This window comes from Manacus candei, unplaced genomic scaffold (assembly GCF_025592945.1).
Source record: "Manacus candei isolate 608988 ecotype Guabito, Panama unplaced genomic scaffold, ASM2559294v1 h1tg000015l, whole genome shotgun sequence".
In the NCBI taxonomy this organism is placed as follows: domain Eukaryota; kingdom Metazoa; phylum Chordata; class Aves; order Passeriformes; family Pipridae; genus Manacus; species Manacus candei.
Genome location: NW_026138063.1, coordinates 9,062,964 through 9,075,143, shown reverse-complemented (window position 1 = coordinate 9,075,143; position 12,180 = coordinate 9,062,964). Strand labels below are relative to the sequence as shown.

Sequence of the window (12,180 nt, the reverse complement as noted above, 5' to 3'; positions counted from 1 at the left end):
TTCAGTGCCTGCACTTCAAGCTGATTTAAAGCAATGCCCAAGTTTATAGAGAATTAGTGAAACTGAGGAACGTTATTTTTCTTTATTAGGTTAAAGGGTAAGCAAATACAATCAATCTTGTCATGTATCACAAGATGTCAGCAACTTCCCACCTCAGCCAGAAAATTACCAGCTCCTCAGTGGATTGTGGAATTACATTCATAACCGCAGAAAACAAATATATCCGTGTATATTTTAATGAAAACACTGAAGGTCGCTACCTCACATCATCATCACAAATAGGTTACTGCTGAGCTAATTTAATAAATAATGAAATCCAGGCTGTGGAGGAACCCCCACTTGGCACAAGATGCAGCCCACATAGGGAGACGAAGGTGTTGGTGAAGGGATCTGCAAGGTATGGAGCCGGCAAACACGACCCCAAACCCCAGACTGGGCTGGGATTTGCTGGCCCAGCCCCCAGCCCTGACCCAGATGAGTACAACCACAAGGTGAGGTGCTCTGTCCTGTGTTCTAATGATGCTCTACCCTGTGTTTTAGCTGTGGGGACATTTTGCATTGTCCCTGCTCTGGCTCAGTTTGGCTTCTTCCTTTAACAGCTTCCTAATTCAATTCCTCATCCTCACCCTTCCCTTGCCATTCCTGGTGCAGATAACCTTGCTGAACTCCTCTTGGAGATTTACCAGCAGGAGAGAGCCCAGTCCAAACTTTAGAGTTGCTAATCACAGCTAATGAATTAACCAAGAGGGTGTTGATTTCCAATTTGAACATACAGGAGAGGGACAAGATCTGTCCTTCGCTCTGCCACATCTCCTGCATCCCGCCACAGTCCCTTGCTCTGACAGTGCAGGATTCTCCCCTCTCCTCACTCCATCCTCAGTCCCACTTGGCTCGAGGCCAGCCAAGAGTGAGGTGAGAGGAAAGCCCTTTTGAGCTGGGAAAACACAAATAATCATTGTAATAACGGCTGGTAGGATTCCAAGCTGCCTGCCAAGATCATGAGCTGCTCAGACAGCCCAAAGAGCAGAGAGGATGGACGTCAGCTGGCAAGGATGGGGCTGCCCGCGGTGGTGGCAGGGCAGAGGGCAGGGGATGCAGAGAGGCGAGGAGGAGCACAGGGCTGAAGGCTTTCCTGCCTAGCAGGATGAGGGATGTGGCCCAGCAGGGCCAGTCTCACCGTCGTGGGCACTGTGCCATGAAGGAAGCTGTGTGTGCCGGCCGGCGCTGCCAAGGGCTGCTCCTGCCCTGTGTCTGACCCTGCACTCACCCTGCTCCCCCCACGCAAGGGCGACCGAGTGACAGTTTATACAGTACCAGGCTGACTGTGTCTCTAAACATAAACTGGCGCTCTCCTCGCTCAGCAAAGGGCAGGACCGAGTCATCGCCTTTTGCAGCTCCAGGCCCCCAGCTCCACTGCGTCCACATGTCAGAGACAAATCCCGAAGCAAAAACATTTGGTGACACTCAGCGAGGTCCCCCAGACTGCAGGCAGCAGGAGGAAGGGGGTGGCCCAGGCAAGTGCTGCTGTCCCCTTGCAGGGAGAGGATGTGGCAGGGTTTTCCCACTCCAGAACAGTGCACCCTCCAAGATCTGATGTGCAGGGTGGGTGATGATGGCAGTGCTGTCCCATGCCACTGCAGCATTGTACCACAGTGGAGCTGGATCAAGCCTTGTACTTGAGGTGCTCCTGGGCAGTTAGTCTTGGATGTATATCCTTCCTGGAGATGTTCTGCACACGAAGCTGGTAAGGCCCTCATCCCTAGTCAGGGAGGTCACTGTCTGTCCCTCTCCCACCCACCTGGTGGAAGAGCCACACTGCAAGGTCTCTGTCACCCTTGTCACCCAGCAGGCAAAGACTGTGTTTCCCCAGAATTTGCTCTCCAAACCTGTCCAGGGAGCCCAGTCATCCACTCCAAGGGTCACACAGGCAGCCTGGGCCCTGTTTGGCAGAGTCATCGCTGCACTCCAAATCCCGACCAATGCCCAGACTGCAGTGACAGGCACCATAAAACGCACTCGCATGAGCAGACGCGCAGCAGTGCCGAAGGCTGGCTGGCTGGCTGCCTCCTCCAGAGAATGTCCCTGATTCAGAAGTGCCCATGGTTGCCCAGGCTGCTCAAGGCTCCCCCGGGAGCCCTGGCTCAGCCCCTGTGAATTGCAGAGAAGTCATGGCAGCTCAGAGCTGAAGAATTACTGGGGTTGCACAACTTGCTGCTTACCCAGCTGATGCAGGCTGAGAGCTGCCGTGCACACGCTGATGCTCACCGGGACCTGCAGCAGGATGCCATCTATTCCCACATGGAGTTTGCCTGTACCACTTGATGCCCATTGGACAACGATGGCTCGAGCGTGCAAAGCCCAGGGGCAGGCGGCATGTGGCACAGCCACCACGTCGAACAACACAGCTGGGGAAGCCGAAACGTGCAGACACAGGCACACAAAATATGCAGCCCTCTGCGCCTGCTGGCACATGCAGACCCCCAGCCTCAAGCTGGACTCCTCTACCTGAACCCACAGCTTTCAGTTGAACCCAAACACCTTTAAAAAAGGTTTTCCAGCAGGACATGTGCAGGAGGATGGTGGGGATCTGTCTGCGCCTGGTGCTGCAGGCGCCCTGCATCCGCAGCCACGGCGTGCTGTCGCTGCGCAGGGCGGGCAGCCCCAGCCTGCCCTCATTTATCTCCCCTCCAAATTGTGAATGAACGAACTTTCTCCCAGAATAAATAACAATCGCTCAGAAGTTATTTTAGGGCTGGTCTCAGTCGCTGGAGTTTCCGCGCCTGCCGAGGCCCATCACATTGTTTTCTGCTGCTTTCCTTGGCACAGCCCCAATCCAGGGTTCAGAAGTTATTACTATAAAAGTCAAATTGCTTTGAGGGGGGGAGGCTGGGAGAGGCAGGGTCGGCGGAGAGAGAGGGGATGGGATTCCTGGAAAGTCTCCAGCCGGGGATAATTGGAGCTGTGCAGGGTTGGACCAGTCCCCGCCGCGCTCAGAGGAGCGTTTCACCTGGCCCGTGGCCAGCGGGAGCTGAGGCGAGGAGGAGGAGGAGGGATGGGGTATTGTAGGCACAGCCCCCCCTACAATACGGTACTGCTGGGGCTCGGTGTGCTGGAGGGGTCCTGGGGGACTTTGGGCTCATTCCCAGCCATCTCCTGGAGAGCCCCTGCCCATCCTCCTCCTCACAGCCCCTTCAACCTGTGCTCACCCCACTTCTATTTAATGCTGGTTATTTCCCCATCTACAGCACTAATTACTTTCCTGCCTTTGCACTGAGGATTGCCTTAAGCCTTGAAGCATTAATGTTTTATTTCCCTTCTAAAACTTCCTCTTTCAGTGTTTGCCATCACAACTCAGTAAATTTTGGCCATCCCTAAAAGCAAATGTTCTGTCCCTTCACACCAGGCACCACACTTGGTTGCAGTAAAGCTGTTGACAAGATGCCAGTCCCCATTCTGCACCAAGCAGCATCTCCCTCCATCCTTTGGGCCCGTTTCCCAGCCCCTCTGCAGCCAGGGCTTGCCCTGGACCTTCCTCAGCACAACAGGGCAGGAGCAGCTCATGGATGTGGGATCTTAGTGGGGATGGGGGAACAGGCTACCTCTGTGTCCTCGTGGAATTGTGCCCTGGCTTGTGTCCCACATCCTTCAATCTAAACTCGATTTTTTTTTTCCTTTTTAAAATGAATTACATGAAATGATCATGCTATGTGCCCATGCAACCTCATTAGGATTCAGTTTGCTCTCTCCTTCCCTCCAGGCTGCCTTATTTTTATTATTCTCATTATTTAAGGTTGACCTTACAGCAATGACCAGTATCCTCCTGGCAGATGGGGCGTCGGCTGTGCCAGCCCTTCCAACCCACACCCCAGAGACCTGCCCCAGGGTTCTCCCTGCCCTGAAACTGGAACCTCTAACCCACCACAGTACACAGTGCTGGGGAACCACTGCGAACACCCTGCAGCCAGGACTCCCAGGCTGGGAGCAGGCAGGAACACAGTCAGGAGATAAGATATGGCTCAGCTTTGGTACGTGCAGCTCGTACGCCTGCAGCAGAATCATCAAACACAGGCGTCCACTCGGCGAGATGACCACTGGGCAGTGAGGCTTCAGAGGGACAGGGAGCAGGCACGGGAGGTTACCTGGCAGCAGGATGTGGCAGCAGCAGATGTGACCTGTGGATGCACTTCAGAGAGGACATCTTCATGGAATCACTGACTGGAGAAGCCCAGCACTGCTCTCACTCCTGTTCCCCGTGCTTCTGTCCCGCTGGCACTCCAGCTCAGCTCAGCCACCCTGGCATGGCACAGGGCACATCCCCAACCCCTTCCCTGCCCCATCACCTGCCAGGGAGCTGGGATACTGCACTACCTGTGATGCTCAGTGTGAGCAAATATAAAAGCATTTAACTGAGAATAAAGAAGAAAAATGTGACAAAAGGAGAGGAAAGCAAGCAGGGTGAATATCAGATGCCATGGCAGCTGGGAGATAGGCAAGGGACAGTGTACCATGCAGGAGGGACCTCCCTGCCTGAGGGCATGCGGAAAAACCCTGTCCCAGGGCTGCAAGGTTGCCATTCCACACCTGCAGCGACCCAGCACAAACCCCCAGGCACAGCTGCTGAGGGAAGTCTCTGCTTCTTGCAACTCAAATCCAGCAGAAGTATCCCTGGGGCCACATCCAGCTGGGCCAGTGTGTGAAGTGGGCTCCTGGCTCCTCTGTACACTTTTTCCACCTAACTCTTCCTTTCTGTAGAATCACAGAATGGTTTGGGTTGGGGGAGACCTTTGAAGCCCATCTAGTCCAACTCCCCTGCTACGAGCAGGGGCATCTTCAGCCAGTTCTGGCTGACCTTGACCAGGACTGATCTTCCAGGATTGGGGCATTCACCACTTCTCTGGTGGCACAGGTTTCACCACCCTCATTGTTAAAAGAGTTGTTCCTTACATCTAATTTAAATTGACCCTCTTCCAGTCTAAAACCATTGCCAACTTTTCCTGCCCCTTTTAAACCCCCACTGTGAGCCCCTACCATCCCGCAGCCCCTCCACCGCCCCTCTCCTGCGATCGCTGTCCACCAGGCATGGCTGGTTCCTTCCCTATTCCTTCCCTAATGGATCTGACAGCTGCTCCCTGCACTGGGCCAGGTTTCGGTTTCCCCACGCTGAGGTTTTCTTGCACAGTCTGTTGCAAAGCAAGAGCCAGGGCTGGCTCAGCCAGGCGGCACCGGTGCTCCCTTCACCCCAGCACGGCTGCTTTGCCAGTGGGTCACCCTGCCAGTACCCTCACGGGCAGTCACCGGCATGCTGGGGAGGGGAAGGAAGGAATAGAGTCGCAGGAATCAGATTATGAACTGAGTAATATCACATGTGGAAGGGCCTGTGGGGAAGGGGCTTCCAGGGCTATTTTTGCCCAACGAAAGTTGCAATTAATTTGCAGAGGAAGTCTCTCAGCATTAAGAAACCCTCCAGGCAGAGTCCGGACTCAGGGACACACATCACATTATTTTCTCGTTTAAAAACCATCGCGGTGGTGAAGGGGGCTGCTCCCCCCAGGCCGGCGCTAACGGGCAGCTGTGGGGGGAGCTGGGGAAGGGGGGAGCTGGCTCCGGAGGGGCAGGCGTGTTTGGAGAGGGAAAGGGAGCTGAAATTAACCTTGGAAAGCATTCAAATTAGGCTGTGTAATAAGAGACCCACTTCTCTGGGTAAATTTGTTAGGATTAGGGCTCACTGAGCTGTTGAGGAGAATTCAGCATGGCTCAGAGCCAGGGCAAAATGAAGCTCCTGGCTTGGTCGGCTGCGGGAAAGTCCAGGCTAATGGGCTTTGGTTCAAACTTTGATACGAAAAAAATCCAGGAACAAAGGCACTAATTCTTCCAAAAGCCCCAAAATCTCAGTTTATACATTTCTGTTTATGTTCATTCATAATAGATATACACAGCTGTTCTTATCATTCATATTCAAATTCCATATGCATCTTTAGCAGTTAGTACTCCTGCCTCAAAATGAAAAAGAAAAAAAAAGGCATGTGGAAGATTAAAGAAAACTGAAAACCAACCTGTCTGGGGGTGTGAATTCTTCCAGCATCTGTGTCTGAGCTCAGGTCCTTGCACTGGGGTCCAGCCTCGGGGCAGGAGAGGAATCCACTGCCAGCCTGGGCTGGACATTTTAGGGACTTATTTAAGGCTCTTTGTCACCTGCCATGGACCTGTCCACTGAGCTCCCTCTGCCCTGGGTAGTGACGTGGCTGGCTGGGGTTCACCCTGTGCCTCCAGTCCCAGCACACATCGGTGCACCCACAGACTCCCCGGTGATGCTCTACAAACCAGAGAGGAATGGGCAAACCTGACCCTCTCCTCAGAGCTGAGGCATCTGTGCTCACACTGCCCTGGGTGAGCAGAAGGAAACTTTCACAAATTCAGTTGTTTTAAGCTAAAAAAAAAAATTAAAACTGTGATTTTATATTACTTGGTCTTTTAAAAAAGTTTCTCTATCTCACATTCTGGAGGATCTCTCCTCTCTTCCTTTAAAACTTATCCCTGGACTAAGGAACAAAAAAAAATACATTTAAATCTGGATATATCACAGAATATTTGCATCTTAAATCTTATTTTTTGATCCCTGGAGTTTGCTGTTACAGACAAATCTAGTGCTGTTGAGTAAAGCTCATTAGTAGGAACTAGCTCTTAGAATGAGCAGCGGGGACACAGATAGCACAGATACTTAAAGTGTTGTCACTAGGTTTCAGAGTTAATCCTGCTGAGAAGTTCCCCTCTTAACTCTGAGCTGTTGTTGTGCACATCCATGGGGGCTAGAGACACTGCTATTGATTCTTAGGATTATTAGGGAGGGCTGAGGCTCCATCCCTCTGCCAGTGAATATGTGACCCGTGGTACCTCACTGCAGAAAGCAGGAGCTGCAGCAGTGGGACTGGACTGATGCAACAGCCCCTGACTCTCCTCCTGCTCACCTCTGCACACTGCCCAGGTGAGACTCAGGTTCTGCCATGGCACAGACACGGCCTGAGCTGTTGCAGGTGGTTCTCACACAGCTTCCAGAGCCAGGAAGGGGGCGACGCGCCCTGCGGAGCAGCGCGCTGCTGCCGTATTTACATTCCAGCATAAATTGGCTTCTCCTCTGGTCTCTCACGTGTCCTGTCCCGGTCCCCTCCTGCTGTGCGTTCCCCTGGCCGCTGCAGCCCCTCCGTCTGGTTGAAATATCCTTTAATCGGGAGCTCATGTGTTCCGGCCACAGCAGAAGGGGGGCAGCAGCCTGGGGACAGGGGACAACTCAAGCACGCACTGCCCCCCTCGTGCTGCACCCCAGCACGGCCCGTAGTGCTGGGGACTGCACAGGGTTGTACCAGCGCCTTCCCCCACATTGTCCTTGTCACTCAGGATACAGGTTTAACATCTGACTGGGACACGACCCCAGATGGATGTGTCCTCTACTCATGCAGTGTTTGGGTGCCTGTGAGACATGAAGGGGGGTGTCACCCCGAGGCCAAAAGACCCTCTCCACGATGCAGGAGGCAAACCAGAGGAGTGGAAAGCAGGCTCACCAGCCGTCTTTCATTTCATGAACAAACACATGAAGACCTGGAAGCAATAAATCCAGAGCTTGGACTACAAAACCAAACATGACTGCAGCTCTCCCTTGGAACAGGAAAGGGAGGAATGAGGACAGTCACAAAGCCAGCCAGGGAGCACAAGCACCACCAGGATGCTTTAGAGGGGCTGGATCAGGGTTCTCTGGCCAAAAATGTGTCCCCAAAAAGCTGTCTGTGCTGGTGTTTTTGAGCTGTCAGTCACTATGCGTCAGGGATGCACAGAGCACCCTCGGAAGCAGCCTGGATCGGCAGGTCCCAGGGTGAGCAGCTGTCCCTCACCCTCCTGGGAGCAACAGGAGCAGAGCCCAGGGATGCAGAGGGTGCACTGGGAGGACACATACCCTCCAGGTGTATGGCATCACCTGCACCCGAAGCTCGAGGTGCCAGCCCGTGCAGCAGCCAGAGCCCCACGGGGGGCTGTGGGCCACGTGTGCTGTGCCAGTGGGGTGCTGTGCCTGGCTGCTGCCCCGGCACAGGGATGCCTCAGGGGTGCTGCTGTGGGAGGGGGCTGCCCTGAGCTGCTCTGTAGGCAGAGCTCTGCCTGTGCAGGGGCACCCAGCCAGGCAACCCCCAGCCTGGGTGCTGCCTGCCCACAGGAGTAGCGAGGTGCGAGACAACCGGGCTGAATCCCCCCTCTCAGTGTCCCATGGAAAAACAACTGGGAGCCACCAGACCCTGCTGCTGCAGGTTCCTGTCAGATCTCCCCAGCCCAGCTCTCTCACTCCTGCTGCCAAAAACTCCCTTTCCCCCTCCCTGTCTTGCACTGGGGGCTGAGCTTTTGTGTTGCTGCACTGGCCCTGCCGAGATCATCAGGCTCACCTCCACCTGCCCACGCAGCAGGAAGGACAGGTGTGTGCCCAGGCCATAGGGATTGCCCTCCAGCCAACACAGCTCACTTTAGGAAGCCCAGATTCCCATGCAGTGGGGGACCACCACGGAGCCTTGGGGAGTCCCACTCACACAGGGCTGGAGACCCGGGGAGGAAGAGAATGAGAAAGTGACAGCAAAACCAAGGGGCAGTGCAAGCCATTAGTGGGATCCCTGGCCAAATCTGCACTTCCCCATGGCCACTCTACAGTAATCCCAGAATCCCCACATCCCTGCCAGGTGCAAGGGAAGACTGGGTGCCCACTGGCTTCCCTCCCCAGAACCCTGCTCACCTGCGTCGATGATCTTACAGGTGATCTTTTCCAACACAGATGATTCTATGATTCTGTGATCTCCCCTGGCAGCTGGGGAAGCTGCAGCAGCATCGGAGCTGCCTTCTCCTTCCAGCATTCGGGCAAACTGCTATTTGTAAAACAAAGGTGAAAACATCAAATCAAATGGATGAGTCAGAGGAGAAGTTCGAAAACGGGGAGCGTGGGGAAGGGGAGAAGCAGGATCTCCATCTCCCCTCCCACCTGCCAGTAGGCAGGGAAGCAGGCAGGGAAACAGGCAGTACCTCGCCTGCTGGCAGCCCATCACGGCTTCAAAGCGGGCGCAGATCGGATCTAGCAGCCGGGGATGCACCGAGCAAGCGCTTAGCGGGGAAGGGAGATGGCTTCTCCGATAATGCAACGTGTGAACTCCCAGGTTTAAATTAACTAATGACTTCAGATGCTGCCGATAGTCTGCAGGGGATGGGGAGGAGTGATTTATGGGGAAAGATTATGCAGACTAATTAGGCCAGCTTTACCACTTAGGAGTTACCCAGCCAGGCTGGGGGCTGTGCCTGGGAGGACACACTGTGCCCCAGCCTTGTGCAAAAGGATGGGGAGCAAACCCAGGCCTCTCCCTGAAGCCACGGGCACCCTGGCAGCCTCCTCACCCAGGAGCATCACAGTATGAGCACAGGAGATCCCACCATGCACTACAGCACTTGCCCACAGCTGCCCGTTCTCAGGTGCAGACAGAGGATACTCATGGACTCTCTTCTGCCACATGACCTGCACCTCCCCAAGCTCCCCAGCCAGCACGGGGGGCCAAGGGCTCTGCTCAACCCCCCTGGACTGCTTTATGGCCATTGCACCACAGCTGCCAGGTGTCTGTGGTGAAGTGCACGGTCAACAGGACTCACACCAAGGCTCTTCCAAATCCCAGTTACATACACGCCAAAACCCAGTGATTTCCAGTGGCTGGGCAAGCACTGAGCGCAGCCTCATGCTGCACTGACTCACCGCTCTCAAGTGTAAGAAGTTGCTGTGGCCTCAGCCAGGAGAGCTTTTTATCACGTTATGGGAAAGCACTTGCAGTTTCCTTTTCCAGGAGCCCTGGATATAATAAAAAGGCCTCCTCAGGCTTCAAAGCGGGAGGATTTTCATTGCTTCCTGGGCCAAGAACAAAGCACCATTGAGCTTGGCCAACAGTTGTTGTCTCTGTCCCTTGAAGTGCATCAAGAATCCAGTCCTCAGGGCTTGGTGACGGCTTGGAGGGTTCAGTTCACAGGGACGGAGACAGGTTCAGCCTGCCCTTGTGCTGGACCCGAAGCACTGAGATGGGTTTGCCCCCCTTGCATTACTCCAGTTTCACCAAGAGCTGCCAGGGTGGCCATGGGTAAGGCACAAGGAGCACTGGTGGCCTGACCCTGGAGCTGGCATCACTTCCCCATCCACCCACTCAGTACCTGCAAGACAACGGGGTGCTGCTGTAGTGCATAACACGGTTTTCAGCAGGGATTGCATGCATGACTGTGTAAATAACACAGAGGTACCATGAAACCAGCTGTTTTCACGTTAAAATGAAAATTTAACAGAGTGACAAGCAGGAGTTGCAGGGAATGCAGCATGGGCTTCCTCAAGGAGACCACACGAGTCACAGCTTAGTGCTGGGGCACAAACTTCCCACCACTTCCAAAGCCCAGCCCTGGGGTGATGCTTGCCCAGAGCAGTTCAGGGAAGTGTGGGGACTTCCTGCCCCTTGGCCCAGGGTGCCCACAGGGAGCTGGATCCCTGCTTTCAGCCTGCAGCCTCTGGCACTGTGATATGCCAGGGACAGACAGACAGACAGGGACATTTCCCAGATGCCTTTGGAGAAACAGGAGGTCCTTGTCGCCGCTATCAGCATGAGGCTCCTGAGCCCTTCCTCTGCCCACACTGGGTCTGAGATGGAGCCCTTTGTCACCAGCGCATGACCAGCTGCCCGGGGAGGGTTCTGCTTGGCATGATGCCACGAGTCCCATCACTGGAGATGGGGTTCTGGGGGGAAGGAACTGCTCTTGTCCTCATGGCTCCTTCTCTCCCACATGAAATGCAAGGAACCAAGTTGAACAGGACTGGGGTGGTCCCATGAGCCCCTGCCTGCTACCCACATCCCCTGCTGCCAGCCCACGCTCAGGTCCAACCACCTCACCTCAGTTTCCTGGGAAACAGAAAGCCTTTACGTTTGTGCAGAGACAGGCAGGAAAGTTCACATGGTAAAAAAAAAAAGAAAAGAATAAAAAGTCAGAGGAAAGAGCTTGCCCTGTGCTGCCCCACTAACACCACACTGCTGTGGCTGCCCACGATCTGCTCCAGCCATGCACAACATTGTTGGCAAGCAATTACTTATTACACAATATTTTTGTTTCCTCAAACCATTAATGAATTATTTAGGCATCTCTAGCAGTTACATGGAGAATGATCAACCACTGCTCGGTGTGGGCTGCCTGAGTGCCTGCCAGGGAGCAGCTTTTGGGAAAAGCACCCCTACACCAGGACACTCCACGTGCTCGAGCAGAGCCACGGCACTGCAGAGCTCACTGCTGCAGTGTCAGCAGGGCAAAGCACACCACCCCTCCCCACAGAGGCTATCGACCAGGAGTAGGAGCTTTTTTCCAGAGCTTGAAGAGCAAAGTTCACCTGCTCCGCCTTCCCCAGCCCTTTCCTCCTCGCAACGTGCTCCAGGCACCTGCCCAGTGCCAAAACCATGGAGAAACTCGGCACTGATTTGTAGTGCGTGAAGGTAATCCAGAGCTGGAGCAAACTGTTGCACTGAGTCACTGCAATCCTTGGCTACCTGCTAATGAACACAGGGCCAGGATGTCTGAAACCTGCAGAGAAAGCCCTGGCTGTGGCTGCGGGAGAGTTCTGGCTGCTGCCAACTGCAGCCATGAAACTTCACGAGGGTGATGCCAATCCTGGACAAAACAGTTCCCTACAGCATGTGCATGGGCTTATCACATCAGCCCATCTTCCTGGAGCAAGGTACCACTCAGCATCCTGCACTAGCGCTAACAGGTGCTAACTGGAGGCTCCTGAACCCAGGCAAGCCTCAGGGAAGGAGGTTTTCCAAACTACTCCAAGAAGCATCTTTAGTCTCGCAGATAAATGCATGGAACATGGAACAATGAGGGGGTAAAAGCACTCTCTAAGAAAACTTCAGAAAGACACAAATGCTTCCATAAAATCACTCTTCTTGTTGGAAAGGCACATGGTGAGGATAGACCACTGCTGCTCCAGTGCTGGCTGGTGCTCTGAAGGTGAGAATAGTACCTCTGGCTTGCCTGGTGCCTTGTTGCCTAAAGATGTGGGATCTGATGGGAGAACTGGGGAGCTGGTGCTGGCCTGCAGCACAGGGAGGCTGTAGGTCTCTCTGCCCTGGAGCTAAGGAAGAAGGC

General features: G+C 54.3%; 1 protein-coding gene across 3 annotated transcripts in view; it reads right to left on the bottom strand.

The window, feature by feature from the left end:
* Positions 1-9,104, bottom strand: part of EPHB3 (EPH receptor B3) — a 61,249-nt gene extending 52,145 nt beyond the window's left edge. For 2 of the 3 annotated variants that reach the window (XM_051781488.1, XM_051781491.1), the window contains exon 1: positions 8,765-8,894. In XM_051781488.1, the coding sequence (XP_051637448.1) occupies positions 8,765-8,882 (118 nt within the window). In that variant the 5' untranslated portion in view covers positions 8,883-8,894. Of the gene's footprint in view, positions 1-8,764; positions 8,895-9,048 lie in introns of those variants that run through there. The other variant, XM_051781489.1, reaches the window with a different exon arrangement.
* Between the last annotated feature and the right edge of the window lie 3,076 nt (positions 9,105-12,180).